The 24,122-nt window shown below is 35.2% G+C and overlaps 1 protein-coding gene across 1 annotated transcript in view; it reads right to left on the bottom strand.

Annotated features, from left to right (window-relative positions):
- Nucleotides 1-3,497: 3,497 nt before the first annotated feature.
- The window catches only part of OSTN (osteocrin), a 38,089-nt gene continuing 17,464 nt past the window's right edge, over nt 3,498-24,122 (bottom strand). Inside the window, exons 4-5 of the mRNA XM_082654989.1 lie at nt 7,344-7,440; nt 3,498-3,590 (exon numbers count right to left, since the gene is read on the bottom strand). Of these exons, the coding sequence (XP_082511115.1) occupies nt 7,356-7,440 (85 nt within the window). The 3' untranslated portion in view covers nt 3,498-3,590; nt 7,344-7,355. The remainder of the gene's footprint in view (nt 3,591-7,343; nt 7,441-24,122) is intronic.

Below are 24,122 nucleotides of genomic sequence, written 5' to 3'. Positions count from 1 at the left end.
TCTTTTCTCTTTTTTTGTGATTATGCTGGCTACTATCTCTTTTCTGTTCATCAGGACAATTGTCACTGAGACTACTACAACCAAATGAATACATTACTAAGAAGCAGAAATCTATTGTTTATCGAACTCTAGGAGAAAGATGTATTAGAAGTTTCAGAGATAGATATTAAGAAAATTTTTGTACAGAACAATTTGCTTTTGGGTCCTTTAATTCTCATCTCTGCCTCCTCCACAATATCAGAAATTATTTGAGGTTCTCAGCATGTCTGTGAGAGACTAGACTCAGTGTACCAAAAACGTCAAGTAAAACAAAACAAAAACTCATTGGATTTTCCTTCATTTTTTCCCCCACGTTTTCACATCAAACTGCTCTTGTTTACATCTCGTCTGAGCAAACTTATTTAATCAATTCAAGGCTGGGAATCCAATTTCATTCTTGTTTGCCACCTGTTGTGGCACAGAAGCATAGTCGAAGTAACTTTATAATTAAAGAACATCAATGACTAGCTGGCCAGATGAGCCTACTGGCATTCCCTTACGTCACAGAACAGGGGAAATGCAGTTTATCTACATGATGTTAATTGTGTGGTGCTTAAAGATAAGACTATCTCATGAGCTAGAATGAACAATATTGCTTAAGCTAAAAAAAAATTAAAAAATACATGAAACTGACCAAGTTGAGTAACATGCCTGTAGTGCTTTAAATACACTTGTTAGGAGCCACTTAAATGTACATAAATATTCGTTGCTCAATAATGCCTGAATGTTCCCACGTATTTACACCTGTTGTGAACATAAACATGATATTATCATAAAGAAAACAAAACTCCTGTTTTCATCATCTCACGTTTATTAACTTTGGAGCAGTTGAACCATATTTATGCATTTGTAAACTTTAGGGGTAATGTCATTCAAAAAAGGTTTTGATACTTCTTCCTTTTAGAGAAAGTCATCTGTTTATAATTTGTTTTCTTTTTATAATTTGCTTTAAGAAGTTTAATTCCCTAAAGATATCTGTAGATTAAAGGTAGAATTTGCTAGATATTTTTTTTGTGTATGTAACCAGGAATTAATATCCCCCATGAAAAACTGGTTATATAATTAACACCAGAACTCAGAAATCCATATTCACAGTTTGCTGTATGAAGCTTTTTACAGGAACAAAGAAAAATAAAAAGTAATCTATTTCTTTGAAACTAAATGAAAAGTCCCTTTAAGCTGGTGACTTTCAATGAAATATAGCTGGATTTAGTAATATACAATGGGTTATACAAATAGATGAGATGACTCGTCATGTTCTTAACAGAAATTATGTCTTAAATTTCCTGCTATGTTAAAAGGATGCCTTATTTTAAACTAGAATACCGCTGACTTATTTTCTATTCTGTATAAAGTAGTGGTAAAAGTTAAAATATGAAATAAAATAGTTATAAGTGGAGAAAACACTTTTCTTTTTTTCTTCATGTAAGTCTTGTGTATTCTTTTTCTCTTCATGTAAGTCTTGTGTATATGCTATGAGACAAATGCATTACACATTAGAATAGAGTATAAATCGATACACTGTGACTTCTTACTTTAGTTAAAATGGAGGCCATAGGCATAATTTTGAATTTAAAAATTATAGAAGATAGGAAATCAATTTGTTTAATCCAACTTTAAATCTTTATCATGAGAAATTTTTAGGTTAAAGTAGGTTTTAATACCTTTTGTCAAAGTGTGAACCAACAGTACCCAGTTGGATTAGCAGCTGACAAATATCCAAAGGGGAGAAAAAGGAAAGAAAGAGCTTCTAAGGAATTAGACATATTTCTATAATTCATCAGAAAGTTGGGAAAGGTGGGCAAGAGCAATTATAACTTAAATAATTCTTTCAAATAATGAGTCCTGCAGTATATCTGTCCATGTACCACTAACTTTCTAATGTAAGTTTATGAACAGAAATTGAAGAATCAGTGAGATTTCTCAAAATTCAGTTCTCTTTGCTAAGGCTCCTCTATTACAATTAAAAGAATCATTCATTTTCAGTTTTTTCCTAAGCGTAAAGTTTTTCAGCAGTTAGAACATTTCCCCCCTCAAGGAGAAGTTATATGCAAAACCACTTTGTATTCTAAGTGCATATGTTCATCTCTATGTCTGAGTTTATTTTGTTCTTTGGATCGTACATTAATTCATTTTTAGGTAAGATCAACAACAACCCATTTCTCTCCCCTTCTTCTAATATGACTATACCTTCTCATCACAGTCTTCCTTCTTAGGCTAAAATAAACCTTTGCTTTGCTGACCGAACTTTTTTTCTTCCCACATATCAGGTCTGTTTGACAGTGATTACTAGGGTTTAAAGAAGTGTTTTCAGAGGGTTTTTAAATTTCTGCTGACTTATGCTAAATCTCTGGTCCAAGGAATAAGTTATCTTTATGTTTTGAAAGCATATCCAATGCACAATGGGCTTATGCATCTAAATTACAAGAACACCACAGTTTTGCTGAGAGTTGAGCTTTCCAGAATACCAAAACTTATGCTTTCATAGGCCAATTAAAAATAATTTGAATCTTTTTAAAGAAATCATTCTCATATATTCTTCAATGCTTTATTAAACACAGTATATGAAACAAATTAAATGGATTCTTAGATGAGTGATTAACAACAAAAAGACTGTTTATTGTAATGTGCTAAAATATACTGTGCTACAATTAGGTGAACTTAATTGGCCCCAAGTGCTTTGGTGGTTTCCTACTTGGTGATTCTTTGACTTCCCCATACTTTCATCTGTTACTTCTGTGTGTAGTTGTTCTCGTAATCAGCCAGTGCTACTCTTAATTAACTATAAGTTGTAATTTAGAGAAATGGAAAGTTGTTAGGGGACATGAGATAGCCAAACTTGGCAAATGAGTAATATCCTTCGTTTCCTAGTTCTAAGTCAATGTACTCCGACCTGCAGTGTTTCTCAGTTCATTGGGAGAATAAAGTTTATGGGCTTAATTACTGCTGTTTTTTTCTGCTCAGAGACATTTTTCTCTTGTTTCTGGAACTGGGACTGTGTTTTATTTGGTTGAACCGGATTGACATTTGAATATAAGAGAAGTCTAGTTTCATAATCATTACCCAAGAGCCTCACAGACAAAGGATACGAGAGAAGTAAAACTTCAAGAGAAACTATATAGCATTGTCTTTCCTTGATGAACAACTGGATTGTACCTAAATTTTACTGGATGAACAATGGTGAACAACTGGATTGTACCTAAATTTTACTGAAAGAAATCAGTCTTCAGTTACTATTCTTCAGTAATATATGTAAATGGTAAATGCACATAGAAAGCGTTTCACTGTATTCTGTTTCTTAGAAAAGTAAGGTTTGGGGCCAAGTAACCGTTCATGAGTAACTAAAATATATATTTAAAATATATCCATGCATTGAAATTATCTGCACAATTTAATTGAAGTTACAACAATACTGTGATGTGATGAACTGAAGTTAAAGCTCTGGAAAGGATTACAGAAGGTTCCTTAGAAGTTTAATCATTGTGGAGTGTGAAGAACTTCACTGCAGCATCTTCCATATTTCTGTGACATTTCACCCAAGGAAGTTGTGTCTGCAAAAATGAAAGTTGAAAATGTTAAACTAATCTGAACTCTGTAGGTAAGGGGAAACTCATCAACTTCAGTGGAGAAGAGCTAAAACTCTAATTACATGAGGTTTCATTATAGGTTTTACTTATGCACCATATTTTTATTGCAGAGACAATAATGCAAAATGATAATTTCAGATCAAAATTTATTGAAAAAGGATATTTTTAATGAACAGCTAGGCGCTTATGCTGAAACCACACTTCCATTCTTCCAGTACCTCTATTTATTTTGAGTTTTCAGTCTTGGTTCAAAGGATGTTGCCATGACAAGTGAAAGATAAAGAAAATCTGATTACTACTTCTATTGTTATATTAACATGTTGGTAATTATCGTACATCTTGCTCTTTTTAAAGGGTCCAACCATATACTGGTATTTAAACACAATATTTATGTTATTTGCGAGTTACGTTAATTTATCTGAATGATAGTGTCAATATTGTTCTAAAATAAAAATTGTCAGTATAATACAGCAACATTTGCCTCAAATTATTAAAAGTCTTAAGGCACGTGGCAGCCGGGGTAGCACAATTAATGGTCATATTTCTATCACATTTCATCAAGTGGGCACTCTGATTTCAACGGCAGCAACCTAGAACTTGCTAATTACATCTAGAGAAGTTATGAAACTTTACCACTCTTAATTCAAGTTGCTTAGAACTGAAGCCTATTAAAAACTCAAAACTTGGGTCCAAAACATTAATGATTTGAGGAGGACATTGTGTAAAAATCAGATTATCTTCCTTTCCAAAATGCCTATCAGGGAAGAGATTAGCATTTGTTCTGGAAACTAAGTAACACACAGCAGCTGCATCTAGACTTGATTTCAAACCAAGAAAAACTTCCATGATTACTATCAGTTTCATTTTTAGTGTGAAGACTTATATTGAAACCCAGAAGGTGAAAACCCACAAATAAAATTGCTCCAAATGAGTGTATGTCAACTCCCACAGAAGTGAAACAAAGATTTTCATAAAGTCTGAGATACTGTTTCTGTTTCCTTAAGAAATGGTTAATCAGTGAAGTGGGCAATAACAATTTAGCACACAGGCCTTATGGGTCATGAAGAGAATGTTGGCTTAGAAGTCCAGAGACTGGGTCCTGGATCTTTCTTTGTCCAAAAGTCTGTAAAATTTTGGGCAAATCAATTTCCTCTCAAAGCCCGTGTTCTCATTCGTTAAAAAAAAAAAAAAAAAAAAGATTTAGGTTAAATGAGACTTTATGTTCTTTTAACCTAAATGTTCAGAATATGTTCAAAAGATTTAGCTGCATGATTATGTGAACACTATTTAATGACTCAAGTTATCTATTAAATGATTCACATATTACATCTGTTTAATTCAAGGGAATATTGTGACAATAAGAAATAACATAGCAAAAATAATTTTGAAAAGTTGAATGGAAATCAGAAATATATTTTGATGGCCTTTATTCTTCATAAATATAAAACATGAAATTTCACATGAGGGAGTCAAAAAATGTCTGAGAAATCTTGGTGATAGTAGCAGGAAGTAAGGAATAGAAACGATGGTTGAGCAGGTGAACACACAATGATTGAAAAAAGGAAGAGAAAATATGTGATGGTAAGTTCTTTGCTAAACATATTTTTTTGTGATATTACTCTCTTGAGGTTATAATAATAAGGACAGTGATTGTCATGATACTCTGTAAAGTCTGTTAAGTGAAGGACATAATATACTAATTTGGATTTCACTCAACAGTGATGCAGAAAACATTATGTTAATTCAACAGCCTTTTTGTAGTTTAGTAGCTCTCTGGAGTTTTCATGGTCTAAAACTTCATATAAAAATTTATAGAAAAAATGAGCTTCTTGTATGATTTTTTTTATCATAACCTGTTTTGGTTGAATTCAGAAATACTAAAATGGGTGATAATGAAGGGTTGCAAAGGTGATAGGATACATGTGGAAACCAATTGAACTTAAGTATTTTAACCTCAGTGTCATAACGTTCTCAATACTTCAAGAAACTACAGGATTGTGGCCCTAATTTCAAGGAGTTACTTGATTTTTGATAGCAGTTAGTTCCTACTCAAATATAATGTGGTGATTGTTAACAGCCCCAAGAGTGACCATACTTGGTATATCTCTAGATATAAATACAGTTCAGTCTGAGTTTTGAAGATGGTGCTGCTGAAAAAGGCAGTGATGTTGGCTGTATTCAGTAAGTCCTCCCGTATTTATGGACATTCAGTAACTTCTTAACTGCATTGATCAACGACTCCACAGAGAAAAATATTTATTTTAATTAAGTCATTCTGAGAATGAGAAAGTAGAGGTAAAACATTGACTTTTCATTGTGGTTGAGAGTATTTGATGAGGAGAAAAAAATGACATGACAAATTAAAAGAGGATCAAGGCTAATGTGATGCTTTTGGGGCATCACTGGTCTGAGGATTCTTGAGAAAAGCAGAAAGCAGAGTCCTCTCTCTGTAGCCTGAAATTGTCAAAGCAGTTCTGGGTTGTCTTATCTATTTGCGAGGAAGAATGCACCCTCTGTAAGCCCTACTGGGAGAAAATACATTGCCTAGATTTTATATGCAACAAATATTCAGTGTTTAAAACATATAATATGTGTGATTAAATATATTGTTTAAAATATAAGCTTACAATTTAAGCTTTCTGGAATTGAATTATACTTGTATCAATTACTAGCTATGTAGCATTGTGGGTTAATTAATATATCTAAGCTTTCCACTTATTTGTATAATAATTATTGAGTGCTTAACACATGTCAGGCACAATTCTAAGTGCTTAATGTATATCAATTCATTTATCCTCAGGACAATGCAATGTGGTAGAAATTATTTTTGTCCTCATTTTATGAAAGAGGTTTTTAGACTTTAAGCAAGTTGCCACAGCTAACAGATAGATGACCTGGGATTTGACCCAAAAAGCCTGACCTCTCTACCTGGCACTTTTACCCCTTATACTGTACTGCTTCTCAAGATGTTGGGATAGTAACAGTACTTACTTTATGGAACATGATGAGTAAATTAAACAATGCATGTATAGCACTAGTATAGGACTCTGCACAGAGTTAATTTTCAGAACTGTAATATAAGCTGTTATCACTTGCACGTATTGTGTGTCCGATACATTCTGGGACTAGTACAAGAATCTAATTTAATGTCTACAATACCCTTATGTTATTATCTAAATGTACAACCTGTAGAGAAATAAGGTATCTTGATAGAAATGAGATAATGAATGACAGAACCAGGATTTGGATTATATGTCCTGATTCCTTGGCTAATACCCTTTCTGGGACACCATTCTCTCTCCTGTGTTCATGATGATAATTCTGGTAATGTAGTGATTAGCAACAAAATTGTGTGTGTCACTAGAATGTGTCTTCTTCATAGTAGAGGGATTGCTACACATTTATCTATATTTATGAAAGTGACTTATTGTTTATTAGAATTTTAATATTTGCATATTAATATTCAATAATTACATAGAAGTCTGTGAGAATAACTAAATCTTTTATTTTAGGGTGAAGTAGGTCTAGGAATTTTTTTTTAATGTCATTTAAATTATTTAGCATCTATATACTAATCAAGTACAGAAATGTTTGAAAAAGTAAATTTATAAGCTAAGGAATCAAAAGGGGGATTTACAAACCAAGATGGATCAGTTAGCCCATTGTGAAATGTTAATCAAAGCCTGCAGGTATTATATTTCTTCAAATTGTACTCACGATTGGAATCAATTAGCCTCTGGAATTTGAAAGCCGGTTTCTACCAATCCGATCCATGGGGATACCAAATCTCCTTTTTGGATGATCTACGACTTTCCTGAAACAAGCGAAAAAGAACATTTTTAAGCTAAAGTCCAAGTTATCAATCATTAGTTTTGCTCTTTTATTTCATGCAAATCTGGGGGCTTTCTTCTGGAGTTGGAATAACTGTGATAGTTCTCATTCATCAGCACCCACTATGCATTAGACACCATCTCTTATCTATTCATCTGTTGAAGTAGGTTTGACTACCTCCATTTTACATCTGAGGATACTTAGGCTTAGAGAAATTAAATAACTTATCCAAAATCAAATAGCCCAGATGAAACAATCTGCTGAGTGTTTAGTTTGGGTAAATCCCTTTCCCGTCTTCAGATTTGAGTGTATTCCTCTGTTAATTGAGGAAGATTGCACTAGGTCAGCAGTTTTCCCCAACCTCTCCCTTAGAATGGTTCTCCTGGTGAAGGAGGGAGAGGAAAGGATGCTGATGCCAAGACTGAATGTGGGGTAAGTGTGCGTCTCAGGTCTTCACTCAGATTTTACCTAGAGAAGCTTTGTATGAGATGGTCTATGTTTGTTATATGTACTCAAATATTGTTTGGGAAAAAAATACTTCATTATTAAAATAAAGTTAAAAAAATCCTACAGGAGGCCTTACAGTTTGTATGTTCTATAAATTATCTCTTTAAAAAGCAACATTTTAATTTGATTTGTTATTGCCATCACTTGGTGCTATCAAGTCAAAATCCTAACAGAAGAGGTCCAAGGGCTGTGAATGCATAATATACACTGGCCTTGGAATTAAAAGACGTTTTCAGTCTTCTTAATGAAGATAGAAATAGGGAGAAGCTAAGAAGGCTATGTAAATAAGTGACTTATCTCACAGCTGAAGGGAGTTGACTTACAGGTTTGTTAGGCTTTTTATTGGCATAAGATGCACACAGAAAAGAGGATAAGTATTTTATAAGTGAACAATATGAGACATATACAGATTATAAGCACAATAAGTACCCAGATCAAGAAATAGAACATTACCAGTAGTCAGATAGTTTTGGAATAGGAAAGAGTCTTAAAGTTAATTCTCGCACCAAATGTAAGAATTTCTGCTTCAATTTTTGACCAGCAATGATAAATCTCATCACTTGAAAATCTCAGTGATGAACTAATTACCTCACAAGACAACTTTGTCAATATTCAACAGCTTAAAGAGTTAAAAAAGGTTTGCTTCAGAACATTTCCAATAGCTTCTTTTGTTCTTTCTAATTACTTGCATTATATTGTCAGTATTATACTAAATACTTTAAACACCAAAAATAAATAAAAACTACAAAAAAGTCTATGTTTTTTTTCGTATTATCATTTACTATGTACCTACTCTGTATGATTCCTTTTGTGGCTGTCTTGGGATCAATAAGTCAGAAGTAGTCTTTGCTTTCAAAAACCTATAATTAAGTACTGTCAGATTGACAAGGATTTTTTTTTATAAGTGACATTTCTTTTATTATATACTATAACTGTTTTTCATTTGTCCTTCTTTATAACACATTTTTAAGGAAGTATTATGACAACCCAACAAGGTACAATGTTAACTGGACTGGGGCTCTTATCACAGTGTTAAACTTGTTTGAATAACTCTCTCTCCTGTGTAAATTTTTATTATTTTTAATAACTCAGTACAGAACCACTGGTTTCAGAAGTGGTTTTGCAGAGTTTTCCACCTTTGCCATCCTGCGAAATTTTGGATATCAGTGATGAGCAGACTCTTCCCAGGCTGATTGAAGCACTAGAGAAACGACATTACCTTTGCTTAAGATTGTACTGTCGTTTGAAGGAATTCCCTGGCAGTCCGTGGTTAGGACTCTGCGCTCTCACTGCCGAGGACCTGGGTTCGATCCCTTGTCCAGGAACTAAGATCCCACAACCTCTTATGCTGGATGAGGATTAAATGAATCCTTGCAGAGTGTGGCTCAGGGCTAGGTCACAGTAGGTGCTCAAATGTCTCTGCTACCATAACGCTGCAGGTTTCTCATTTTCTCCTATATTCACTTAGTATTTTATCTGAGAAACTGCACTAAGCACCGGGACCTCCAGGTTAAAACCTATTTCCTGCTCTTCAGCATGTCACTGCCTGCTTAAATAGTGTCACACGGGCTACAGCAGATGGGAGTGATGCCTATTTATCTAGGTAACTTTTTTCTAAAAATATTTTTACTGTTCACAAGCCCAAACCAAGGGAACAGGCATCTGCAAACGCCTAGCAACTTTTCGAACCCACAAACGAGCCAGTTACATAACAAGGATTTAATATTATACGAATAGTAGAGGACAAAGTTCTCTCATTTTTCTTGATGCCAAGTTTTTGCCTTAACTACCAGGTCTTATCAATGTTCCTCATGTCATTATTAGGTAAATAATTCATTTAAAAAGCTCTGAAAAGTATAGAGAACAATGGAAACATGAGGGACTTTTATTACTGTATCTTACACATAAAAAAATTTATAAATATTGTTTAATTCTAATTAAAACAATTAATTTGAAGATAGTTAATATTTATTTAATGTGTTCAATATGCCAGGTACTGTGCTTAGTGCTGTGTATACAAGGATGTTAAAAATAGGAAGTGAACCTCATGGGGAGCTTACCCTCCAATGATATTGGTAGGAATAGACACATGTTATTATTATTCTTTTTTTTTTTTTAAATCTAATTCAGCCTTCTTTTCTGCTGATTCACATCTATCTTCCTTCTCGGGTTGGCCCTTCGTTTTGCTAGTCAATATAGATAGCATTGTATGTATGATCTTACAGGACTGTCTTTTAGACAACAGTATGACCAATACGGGAAAATCTGGAAAAAAAAAAAAAAAACTTAGTGGGCTTCCTTGATGGCGCAGTGGTTGAGAGTCCGCCTGCCGATGCAGGGGACACGGGTTCATGCCCCGGTCCAGGAAGATCCCACATGCCGCGGAGCGGCTGGGCCCGTGAGCCATGGCCGCTGAGCCTGCGCGTCCGGAGCCTGAGCTCCGCAACGGGAAAGGCCACAACAGTGAGAGGCCCGCATACTGCAAAAAAGCAAAACCAAAAACAAACAAAAAAAATACTTAGTGCTTATTCTTCACCTATCCATACCTCTGCCTCCGTTCTTCAAGTTTCTGAAAATCACACCCTCCTAAGTGGTGCCTATTGTTTTCACTTCTGGATTTCATGATAATAAACTGACTACATATTTTTCAACTTGACATTCAATTGGGAAACATATTGGGCTATAAAATTAGCATAGAGTGAATGGTCAAGAGTCATAGGAAACTTTGCATATCAGTTGTGCTTTAAGTCTTCTGATGTAATTATAAATAATGACTGTTGGGAAAAAAAGAAAAATGTCTTCATGATATTTTAAAATAATTTTTATTCACATAAGTAGATTTACAGACTCCTCACTTAAGCAGTTATTTTCCTTGTGGTCAAAATAATGGTCACTCCTCCTCTGCCACCATAAAGGATGTCCTTGTCATAATCTATAGAATCTGTAAATCATTTACCTTACATAGCAAAAGGGACTGTGCAGATGGGATTAATAAAAACCTTGAGATGAGAAGATTATCCTAGATTATCTGGGTGGGCTCAGTGTAGTCAGAGGAGTCCTAAAAGTGGAAGATGACTGAAGAAAAGTGGGTCAGAGAGCTGCAATCAGAGAAGGACCTAACCCACCATTACTAGTCTGGAAGATGGAGGAGAAAGTCACAAATCAAGCAACGCTGTGGCCTCTAGACATTCTTAAAAGAAAATGAGGACCTACATCCTACATTCAAAAGGAACCGAATTTTGCCAACATCTAAAATGAGCAGGAAATGAATTCTTCCCTAGAGCCTCCAAGGAGCACAGCCTGCTAATCTCTTGACTTCCTCTGTATCCTGCTGATAGACTAGGTGAAAGGGAAATCCCACAGCAGCTTACAGAAGGAATTTTAGGAGCCACCCACTAGCTAGCCATCAATCATATCAAAGTTGTCTGCAACAGGGGCCCCCAACCCCCAGGCCATGGACCGGTATCCGTCCATTCGGGACTTGCTAGGAACTGGGCCGCATGGCAGGAGGTGAGTGGAGGGCCAGCTAGCGAAGCCTCATCTGCCGCTCTCCATCGCTTGCATTACTGCCTGAACCATCTCCACTGTGGGACAATTGTCTTCCATGAAACTGGTCCCTGGTGCCAAAAATGTTGGGGACCGCTGGTCTAGAATGGTATTTGGTGACTGGTGAGGATATCCTGGACTTCTGACCTATACAATTGTAAGATAATATAATTTGTGTTGGTTTAAGTCCAGGAGTTTGTGGTAATTTATTACCATAGAAATTAAAAAAAAAAAAACTGAATACATTTGTCTGTATGATTTAGGGCTGATGTCTGAGTATAAATGGTTAATACATAAAAACATTAAACTGTTGTGATTTTTATTCCTTGAGCCCTTAAATTCCTTCATGGACCACTCCCCGTTATAACTCCAGGGAAGGGGTAAGGTAGAAGCCATCCCGGGATGGAGGAAAATGCTCAGGGAAAGTCCCAGACAAGCAGAAGAAGTGAGAAACCAGCCCCTTCCAGGTGTTCAAAGGACTGATAAAAAGAGGAAGAAAATGGCACCTGGGGAAATAGTAGTGCCTCACATGTGAACTGACCTCCCAAAGCTTCTGCAGAATGGATAGTGTCACAAAAAATAATCCTTTTACTTTCTTAAAGAGAAGTATGATGATTTCATGCATCATTATAAATTAGAACAGAACATTTATTGGTCCATACTACCAATGTATATTTTCAAAAGTCAAGGTAAAATAAATGAAAATAACATTTTTTTCTTTCTTTACTATGGTTAATCTACTTTTCCTGGTCAAGTAAACTAGAGGGAGTTGTGGTATGGTAAAAAGCAAAAATAAACTCTTTTTCTCCTTCCTTCTTCCCTACTCTTTCCTTCCCTTCTTTCACCCAGATTTGATCCAAAAAGTATTAGCAACCAGGGGATGTTGACTTGGATTCTATTTATTACTTCTACTTACCGAAAAACAACAATACCTTAATAAGTTAAATAATTTCTACACAGTTTCTATCTATTCAGAAGTGAAATGGTAAACTAGTATTTCTCTTACATTTTTGCTGATATGAAATATATATAACCATACTACAATCTACAACACATACACTGACAGTAATACACAGTGTATAAAACATACATGTTAACATAGAAAGATATTTTTAAGACCAAAAGGGAAAACCGTACTTTTTGACTATCTAGTCTCTCTTGTGACAAAATAACAGTATGACATGGCTTATATTATATATCCATTTAAAACAATCCACCTTTTCCATTCTAAAATATTCTGAAAGTAGTTTAAGGATACAGAATAACTATTAAAATAATATAAGAAGGATGGATTATTTTAAATATAATTTTAAACTTCAGACTAAAATACAGACTTCCTGAGCCAAATAGGATTTTCTTTAAAATTTATATTCTTTGGGCTTCCCTGGTGGTGCAGTGGTTGAGAGTCCGCCTGCCGATGCAGGGGACACGGGTTCATGCCCTGGTCTGGGAAGATCCCACATGCCGCGGAGCGGCTGGGCCCGTGAGCCATGGCCGCTGAGCTGCGCGTCCGGAGCCTGTGCTCCGCAATGGGAGAGGCCACAACAGTGAGTGGCCCGCGTACCACAAAAAAAAAATAATAATTTGATAATTCAATTTCTAAAGATGTTCACCATTCTAAAATAACTGTTATAAAACTTATATTTAAACTTTTTATTTAGAATCACTTCGTACATACCAAAGAGTCTATAAATTCACATATGTTCAGTTTAAAAAAATAAAATAAACGTCCCTATTGGTAGCACAAAGTTAAGAAATAAAATATTACCAGTACTTTAGAAGTCCTCAGTTTTCTTCCTCCCAAGTTGAATCCCTCCCATGACTTTGTCCCAGAGGTAATCTGTAGGATGAATTTTGATCTAATATCTCCCTTCATTTTCTTTATAATCTATATGTTTTGTTCAAAAGTCTCTTGGTTAGTTTAGATGGCTCTAGAATTTTATTTGAAAGAAATGTGCGAATACTTCTTGACTTCTTTCAGCAAATATTGTGTTTTGAGATTTGTCCGTGTTGTCATGTGTAGATGTAGTTCTTTTATGTTCAGTGTTGTATGGTATTTCATTGTATGAATAATGAATAATGAATATACAACAGCTTATTAATACATTTTACCATGGATGGGAATTTGAGGTATTTCTTTTTCTTTATTGTTATGTGCTGTTCAGCTAGAAATTTTCTTACACATGTTTGCAATGCACATTTAAGGATTTCTCTACAGTATATTTTTAGAAGTAGAATTGCTAGTTATGCCTATACTTAATTTTATTACATAGTTCCAGACTGTTTTCCAAAGTTGTTGTACCAATTTACACACCCAAGAGCAGTGTATGACAGTTCCTATTGTTTCAAATCTATGCCAACCCTCCCACTGTGGACTTTTAATTTTGCCAATCTAGTGCATTTGTTGTTGTATCTCATTGTGTTCTTAGTTTGCTTTCCGTGAATACTAATGAAGTTGCTCACCTTTCCCTTTGCTTATTGGCCACTTGGATTTCTTCTTTTGGAAGTACCTAAGTCTGCTGCCTGTTTTTCTATTGGTTTGTTTTTCTTTTCAATATTGATTTGTAGGAGAATTTCTTATACTCTGAATATTAGACCTTGTCAGTTATGAGCAAATATCCTTTCCCATTTGTAGTTAATCTTCTTTATTGTGTCTTTTATGAAAATCTTTAATTTTGTTTTGAAATTTATCAATAGTTTTACGTTTTGTTCATTAAATCACCTCTAATGTTACAAAAATATTATCCTATGTTGTCCTAAAACCTCTTGCAGTTTTGCTTTTCACATTTATATTTTTAAACCTTTTAAAATTATTTGTTATTTATGGAGTGACATAGGGGTCATATTTCTCCTTTTTTTTTCTATATTCACACCCAAGTATTCATAAATTTTAGATTCACCTTGTCAAGTTTCATGGGAAATCCTTTTGCAGTTTTACCTGGAATTGTATTGAATCTAAGGTATAAATCAAGTTGGAGAAAATTGAAATCTTCATAGTATTAAATCTTACTATCCAAGATCAGTTATTTAGTTTATCTTTAATGCCTTTTCGTATATTTTTATAATGTTCTCCATAAAGACCTTCAATAATTTATTGGATTTGTTGTTGCTTATCATTTAAGAATATATGTTGTAGGATTTTTTAATAGGAGTCCCTTATTTGGTTAAAAAAGGTCCCTTCTGTTATTAGTTCACTGGTGATTTAGATCATGAATAGATGTTTAATTTTATTGAATGCTATTTCTGCATCTTTTGAGATGATATGGTTTTATTTCTTCAATTTATTAGTTCTATTATTTGACTTTCTAAAGCAAATCAACATTGTACTGTATTTTTGTGATAAACCCAACATGATATTGGTGTATTATCTTTTTGATATATTTTTGGAATTGTTTTGTTGATTTTTTTGTTAGGAATTCTTATCTATAATTATTAATGAAGTTGTCCTGTAATTTTCTTTTCTTGTTCTCTCCACACATGGTTTTGGTGTCCAGATAATGCTATTCTCATGAAATGAGTTGAGAACTGTAGCTTCTTTTTTAGTTATCCTTTTGTTACTTATTTAATTACGTCATGGTCTGAGAATATGTTCTGTATGATAACCAAGCCTTAAAAATTTTAAGGCTTATTTTGTGAACAGATACTTCGTTAATTTTTTTTTTTTTTTTTTTTTTTTTGCGGTACGCGGGCCCCTCACTGCTGTGGCCTCTCCCGTTGCGGTCTCTCACGTTGCGGAGCACAGGCTCCGGACCCGCAGGCTCAGCGGCCATGGCTCACGGGCCTAGCCGCTCTGCGGCATGTGGGATCTTCCCAGACCGGGGCACGAACCCGCGTCACCTGCATCGGCAGGCGGACCCTCAACCACTGAGTCACCAGGGAAGCCCCTTCGTTAATTTTAATAGTCGTTTCATGTGAACTTAAACATTTTTTCCCCCAATTGTAGGATACACAACAATTTTTATTGATCCAGCTTACTGTTTTGAGTCCCAAGGAAAGAAACTTAGGAATCAGAGTGTGGAGGGTGTTCCCTAAAAACAATAGTCTGATTTGCTGTTACATCTTAAAGGGACAATAAAATGCTTGGCCCCTTTCAAGAAGGGCATGCAGCTCTACCAACATTGAGTAACAGCAAAAAGGGAAAGTATAGTAATGGCTAACAGAGAATGTTCATTTAAATAGTTCAGTAATTTAGATGAGTAAAACACAGAATTAAATAAATATACTTTAAAGCTTAGGTGAGTATAGTAGCCAGGCTCCAAGATAAACCCCAATAATTCTACTATAATGCAGTCTGCTTCCACATTGAACAGGGCTGACCTCTGTAACCAATAGCATATTGTGGAAATGACTTCTAAAGCTAAGTAATGAAAAATATTGCAGCTTCTGCCTTGCTTTGTTGGATCACCCCCTCTAGGGGAAGTCAGTTGCCATTTCCTAAGTTCATCTCACAGCCCTATAGAGAGGTTTACATGGCAATGAACTAAGGCCTTCTGCCAACAGCTAGTGAGGGACTGAGACTTCCTGTCATCAGCCTTACGAGTGGGCCATTTTGGAAATGGATATCCCCAGGCCCCATGTAGCCTTCAGATGACTGCAGCCCTGGCCAACTTCTTCACTGTAACCTTGGGAGAGACCCTGAACCAGAATCACCCAGGTAAACTTTTCCTAGATTTTTGATGCACAGAAACTGAGTGAGAACATAAATGTTTATTATTGTCTTAAGCTGCTACGTTTTGGGTAACTTGTTTGCATAGCAATAGAGATCTAATATGGTAAGATTCAAAGTGCTTTGGGATTCCACAAGAGAAGAGATCACAGCCAAGTTTGGAGGTTCCAGGAAGAACTGATGGGGCATATGAAAACAATAAAACAAATGGTGACCCCTGAGTCCTGCAATGTTGGTTACCACAATTTAAAATTACAGAATTAATAACTGACTATAGGAAGTTAGATATAAATATATGAGCTTGGAAAAACTAATGTATGAGACAGAGTAAAATGAAAGAGACTCAGCAAGGCCCTGTAAATAATGAAAAGAGAAATCATTGAAGTCCACAGTCATGTTTAAATTTAAAAGAGACAATTAGGCTTTCAAATTCAAATTCCAGAATGTTCTGATGAAGGACCACATTAAGTCTGAGTGATGATGTAGTTTTTAGGGGCCAGTACATAATACTTTTTTTCCTGAGTCCACCTTCAGAAACAATACAGAAATAAGATACGAAAGATCAATGTGGAGAAATCAAAATGTCATTTTGATCAAGCTGAATGTAGAATAAGACTTTAATTTGCATTTAAATGACTTTCTTACATCTCCTCTGAGGATTAGACAGATTTACACAGTCATAATTATCAAATGAAAACAGAAAGAAAAGGGATGAGCTGAACATGCTCAACTACTCCTCGCAAACTGACCTATCAAGTACGTGATTACTTCTCCTTTGAGAGGGAGTGCATAAAGTGGTGGGGCTTGGGGCCAGTCTTTCCTTAACTGGAGTTTCTCTACGTGGAAACACGAGGCTGAGAAATATGACTAAGTAAATGGGATATGTTTAGAATGATGAAAGAAACTGCTACTTCATTAGCACACAGTTGACTTATGACTTTTGGAGTTCTGTCTCAAAAGTGGTAATTCAATGTTAAATAGATTCTATTAAACTTATGATGATGGTGCTGACTAGGCATAATATCAGCTTCTGAAGTATTATCCCAAGGAAAGGGCCATATGAACAAGCATTCAGAAACAAACCAGGAACACTGGAATCAAAACATGAGATTTAAAGGGTTCACTGTAAAGTAACCCAGGCATGCTTGATTTGGAAACTACTGTAGAGCCGTAGGATTGAGCAGAAAGGGTTTTCATTTGTTTGTCTCATGAGCCTCTTTGAGGGTCTGATGACACTCAAAACTTCTATCCAGCAAATGAATTTACACAAAAATGTCTTCTAGAATTTTCTTTTTGGGGGAGTAGGTAATGTACATTTCAAAGCCCATATATGGAATCAAGTATTATCCCTTTTAGGAGAAAGTTTTAAACCTTCATATATGAGTTAGGGTAGAGAGAAAAGGTAAAAGAACTTTACCATGGAGTTGAGCTGGGGTATAAGAGGCAAGCAGTAAAGAACAATTATTGGGAAAAATGACCCAAGGTCAATGCTCAAGGGCATTTCCTATAGTACAGACAGGCTTTTAAATATGAGGAAGGAAACATGGAAATAGGGCACCACATTCTGAATCCTTTCTCTGTGTTCTTCACTATGAAATGGAGCCCATTTTGAACTACCTCCTTTGGGTATTAACAGTTAAGTGCTGGAAAAAAGTAGCAAAAATCATGAGATACCTAGGTTGGCCTCAGCCTGCAACCTTGCTTCACAATGAAGTAAAAAGGTGAAATGTTAGGATTTTCACCTTTAATCTCTGGCATGGTCATCAAGAAGTGCAATCATATCTGACAAATTGAAGTTGGAATTGCTATTCTCAACTTTAGTCTGAACCTTATGTCTGGCTTTGGATAGACACACATATACCGTTGGTACAGTTTTTCAAAATGATTTATTTAATGCATGCATTCTAAGTGAATCTCACTTTTCCTGGCCTTGGACAAGTGCCTTATTCACATATAACTTTAATTTCTTTATCATAAGCAGCTTATTTCAGTGGAAAGTCATTGAACTTGGAGTTCAACAACTTGATGTTCTAGCTACATTATGCCAAGGAAATCATTTTATATCTGTGAAAATATACTAATAAAATGGGACTAATATCTTCTTAGGGTGTTAGGAATAAAAAAAAAAACCCAGTGTATCAGAATGTTAAAATGGGATTCTTTCTATCTCAGTTTTGGCTGTGGCCTAGAAAAGTTGAAGAGGAAAAAAAAAAAAAAAAAAAAACAGTGGTATTTTCTCTTGCATTCCAAAGTAAGGTGCTAGAGTTATGCACTATTTGCAAAGGAGGTTGTTACAAACTAATTTTCTCAACCTTCATCCAATAAAAAGATTGATACTGAATAGGTAAAGAAGGAGAATTTCTCTGGAGCAAGTTTTTGGAGAACAGTAACATTTCCCTCTTCTTTCATATAGAGAAAGGACTTCAAGAAAATCTTGACATATACCCATTGAAGCAGGGTAGACCTCATAGAACAGACTATGAAATCTAAAGGGCAGGATGCTGTAAGAATTGGCTCGATGCCAGAGTGAAGAAATGGTCATATAAGCGACAGCTTTACTTTCAGTGACCAGAGTCCAGGATGTGGGTTTTCTGTGGAACAGATGTAGAGCGGGCGTGTGGGTAGAGTTGGCCTAGGCTAATGATAAAAGGAAACTTCCCCGAAGGGCTTTTGGTCAGGGGTTATGGGTGAGGCACCAGGATGCTGCTGGTGGTGTCAAATGAAGAAACTGAGCGGGTAGGATAAAGGTGAGGAGTAAAACTGACCTGCTGAAAGAGAAGCGCTGCTGGAGGCAAGATATTTACGTCAATGTTCCCTACGGGGGTTATGCAGTGACCCCATAAAACGGCCCATCGTGAGGAATCATCTTTGAGCATTTACTGAGGCCAGAGAGCACAAAAGTCAAGTCATGATAGCATCAGTCAAGTAAGACTTTTCTTTACTTCTCTGCACCCACATCCCCAGTACTGGAGGAGACATAAAGCAGCCCAGTGTGGTAGAGGAAGGGGTGAGGACAAACTGACCACACACCTCTTCCCAGTGCAGCTTTCCAGCTTGAAAAGGAGAAACATTATTAATATTCATAGTTTGAGCTAAAACATATTATTTTTATTATTTTAATTACTGAAATATGATTGTTTTTCTAATAAAAGCGATGAGACAAATTTTTATTATTTCAGTGTGACCTGTGGAGTCATAGTACCTGCCTGTGTTTTTACGCAAGAGATAGGAAACAACTCCTACTGAATGGGTTTGAATGCATGTGGGTGAGGGATAAAGTTGCTTTTCTAATTATGTTCTATGGAGTCTTCTCTTTCAATTAAGTGGTTACAATAACAATGTTAGAGAGCAAAGTGTTTATTGACCTGAATCTATAGAATGTATATAACTGTGCTGGGCGTCTTCCATCTGTTCTCCAGATACACTCTCTGACTTTTCTCACCCTACTTTCAGTCCAGGAAACTAACCTCTCTGGATCCCGGAAAAGTGCCTGTGCTCCCTGGCTTTGGTTTGGGACAGGCCTAATGGGCAGCCTTGGCAGGAGAGAGTGGAAGGAGACAGGAAGTGAAGTCAGGATAATTTTCCCCTCACTGCCTCCTTGCAAGATCACTTCCTCCTAAGTGAAGGTCACAGCTTCTCCCAAGGCATCTGACTCTTCAGACCAGGGTCCTGGGCTGTTGTGCCATCCATTATGATTTGCTTCTACCCAGCCTTTTGTAAATAGTCTTCCTGTGTCTAAATCCTTCTCAAATTTTCCTATTTCAAATGTTTCCTGTTTCCTGCCTGTTTCCTGCAGGAACCCCGACTGACACAATGATATTACTTGCTTTGCTGACCTCAAAATATTAATGGGAGAATTAAAACAATAATAGTTGTGAAAATGATTATCCTAATTAAATTCAGATATAAAGTATTATTATTTTTGCTAATATTTTACAAGGCATTTTTAGGGTTGTGTGAAGAAGTGAGAGAAACCACCCTTTAAAAAAATTCCAATACCTTCCAATATTAAAGTCAATTAAATTATCATTCAAATAGTAGATACGATTTTGCTAGGGATATGGTCATAGCTGCTTCCTTTTATTTTTCATAAGCTGAATGACATTAACTTCAGGCTTTAAACAAGTGAACTGAATGAAGGAATATTTTGAACTTCAAAGCATAGTTGAGATAACCCTGCCCTGAGAATTAAAGTAACTTGCACATCCAATTGAAAATGAAGCTAGTGTCATATTCAGGTGAAAAAAATGTTAAATATGATATAAAATAGGAAACAACAGATGGTTATTTGCTTCATATTATGAAGATCTGACATAGACTTTGCCCTGGTATTTTTTATGTTTGTTTGTTTTCTTTTTTCTTTCTCCCTAGCTGTTCATTCATTCCTCACATTTCCATCTCTTATGAACCTTTTCAAAAGCAGAGTTTAAAATTTTTCTTTTCTGAATATTTTATAGTAATAGAAAATAAAATAATGCATTTCATATGCGTGAGACAGAGTTTTAAAATCCGGAGTCATGTAATTCAAGGATCCATAAACATGGATGGGAAATGTTACACCTTTAGTCTCATTATCCTCTAATTGAAATATAGCATTTGTTTCACTTATGAATGTAGAGAACAAATCACAAGGGTGTTAGTAGTAAGTAAACCCTTGTCACAGTAGAAATCACAGATACATTTGGATCACATTTTTGTCATTACAGATACTTTGAAATTGTTTTTATGTTCAGCACTACTTGAATTTATTGTTATTTAGACATGTCTTTTAGATCTTATTTTATGCATTAATAAAGAAGCATATATGTTGTCATATTACAAATTCATTTTAAGTATTATGATAATTCTGTTTCTATATATTAGTAACCTTTGAACTCATGACATTTGTCCATTTAAAAACAATATTCTGAGAAGGGGTCCACAGTGGCCCACGACACAGAAAGAGCTTATGAATTCCTAGATTTAGTTATGGGTGAAATCTTTGGGCTACAGTATGGAAAATGGATCTCAGACCTATAACCTTCTCTCGGTGAGTATGAGAAAATAGAAAATGCACGCCCTGAGAAGGAGAAAAATTGATGGCATATACATGAACATCACAAGTGTTTGTAAGCAACAAAGAAATTGTTTTGTATACGTTCATGCATAATAAGGTAACAAGATAATCCTGGCCTTGTGAATAATTCAAAAGCAAGTAAAGAAGTAGTAAAGCTATCTGTACTAAAGGACCAAAGCTCTTATCTCATATAATGTAATCAAAGAACAGCAAATAACATTATGTACAGCTCTCCCAAGCAAAATTACTATAATTTTTAGAAATCTTTTAATAAAATAGTTGCAAAACTCTAAACTGTATATTCTTGCTACTAAATGTAGGAAAACATTCATTTTAGTCCTGTGACTTTATCATATACATTTAAATGATTCTCAAATATCTTTGCAACAGATGATAGAAAAATTTAACATTTAATGTTTTTTGAGTTAGCGTTATACTTCGAAAGAAATCTAAAATTATTTTTCAATTAAAACTCAAGAATGTGTATAGAAATATATTATGCAATATCTATTACTTATCTCCCATTGTTTTCCAAATCTCTAATAGACAAATTTAATGTTTGCTTTAAGACCAAGAACAGGAATTCCTGAATAAAAAATGAATCCTGAAGGAAAATCTCACAAGAAGTGTCCTTGGAATCTAATTCAAAGGGGTAAAACATCCACTATCAAAAATAAAAGTATAAAGGACATAAATTATATGTAAAAAAGAAAACTATTAATTTGTATGTGTCATTCTAAATAAATGCTAAATAAAACAATCCTGATATAGGAGGTCACCTTTGTTGTTAAGCCATAGAGTACAAAGGAGCAGAGTCTCTGTATTCTAACTGTAGTCATGAAACAAAATATAGAGTCTTGATTAGGGGAAATCCTCAATTTTTCAAGCTCATGCGTAAACTTCTGTGCAAATGCATTAGCTGTCCTTAACACTTCCAACCTTCTGGAAGTAGCTGGAGGTGAAGGGAAAGGTAGAGAAAAAGGCAAAAGAAAATTGACCAGTTTTGACCTCTGAAGATCATTAATTACTAATATCTTTTCTTTATACAACACTCAATGGGACCATCACAATCTGGTTCCAGAGACACTGACTAAGATTATAGAGGTTTTGTACTGCACAGTCCAGAGGGTAACAATATGAATGATTGCTGAATACAGCATCCCTGTTTGGTCCTAACTCTCCTTCCCAATTTTATTTTTAACCCTGCTTCTTAGGTTGTAGGTTGATACTGAACCTACACCATGCTATTTAGTCATCCCAAGAACATGCCCTGAATGTTCATGCTTTTAAGCCATCTCTTACCTGACTTCCTTTTAACAGAATAATTTTTCTTAATCCAATTAACTTTTCAAAAATAGTAGTAGTTATTTGGGTCAAAATTTGCTGTTTTTACAGAATTCAGCAAATCATCTTTTTTCACTATTTTTGGAAAATTATTGAAAAAATACCCATAATTTCTTTAAATAGTGATTCTCTTCTACTTAACACCATTAAACTCTAATTAGATTAAATTGTATGTTATAATTTCTCATTGTGTTCTGCATACCTTTGTGATATATTCTGAGTCATTTTCTTAGCGTTATCATTTGGTGAATGTATTTACTCTTCTGCCAGGTCTAATCTCTTGTTTATCTTATTGTTTCATTTCATTTCTTTAATTTGTTATGAAACATTTCAAACACAGGTGAAAATAGAATAGTATAATAGACTCCCATGTATGCATCATTCTAAGTCAACAATTACTGATTATGGTAGGTCTTGTTTCATTTATTCCGTTCCCACTCCTGTATTATTTTGAAGCAAATCCCAGACAAATACTTACAACTAAATATTTAAATAACAATAAATCTAATTTTTAATGTAACCACAGTACCATTTTCATATTTAAAAGAGACAGTAGGGCTTCCCTGGTGGCGCAGTGCTTAAGAATCTGCCTGCCAATGCAGGGAACACGGGTTCGAGCCCTGGTGGGGGAAGATCTCACATGCCGCGGAGCAACTAAGCCCGTGCGCCACAACTACTGAGCCTGCGCTCTAGAGCCTGAAAGCCACAACTACTGAGCCCACGTGCTGCAACCACTGAAGCCCACGTGCCTAGGACCCAAGCTCCGCAACAAGGGAAGCCACCGCAATGAGAAGCCCGAGTACCGCAACGAGAGCAGCCCCCGCTCGCCGCAACTAGAGAAAGCCGCGCGCAGCAACAAACACCCAACACAGCCAAAAAAAATAAAATAAAATAAAAAAGAGACAATAATTACTTAAAATCATTAAGTAGCCACAGTGCACATTCACAATTGTCTCTTACACATGTTAATTTTTAAACAGACAATTGCTTGAATTAGAACCCCCCAAAATTGTGACTAGTTAATAAGTCCCTTAAATCTACTTTGATCTTTTGGATCCCTTCCCTCCTCCAACTCTTGTTTTTCTTCAAATCTTTGTAAATTATTTATTGAAGAAACTAGGTTATTTATTCTGCTGTTTTCTACAGTCTGAACTGCTGTTTGCTTCCCTATAATGTTTCTGAAGTCATTTCTTTGTCTTCTATATTTCCTGGAAATTGGCAGGTAGAACTAGAGGCAAGAAAAAAATTTTTTTTTTTTTTTTTACTTTTTTTTTTTTTTTTATCCTTTAGGTGTCTAAAAGAATTCTTACTTTTACCTCTTTGGGCTCCACACTCATGTTTCTAAAAGGGCAACAAGCTGCAGAAAAAATCCTCTAGACCTGCTGTGTCTTTTTTTTTTTTTTTTTAAACATCTTTATTGGAGCATAATTGCTTTACAATGGTATGTTAGTTTCAGCTTCACAACAAAATGAATCAGTTATATATATACATATGTTCCCATATCTCTTCCCGCTTGCGTCACCCTCCCTCCCACCCTCCCTATCCC

This window comes from Grampus griseus (genome assembly GCF_964374135.1).
Source record: "Grampus griseus genome assembly, chromosome: 5".
Taxonomy (NCBI): Eukaryota; Metazoa; Chordata; class Mammalia; order Artiodactyla; family Delphinidae; genus Grampus; species Grampus griseus.
The sequence above is the reverse complement of the archived record's forward strand: the minus strand, read 5'-3'. Positions and strand labels throughout refer to the sequence as shown.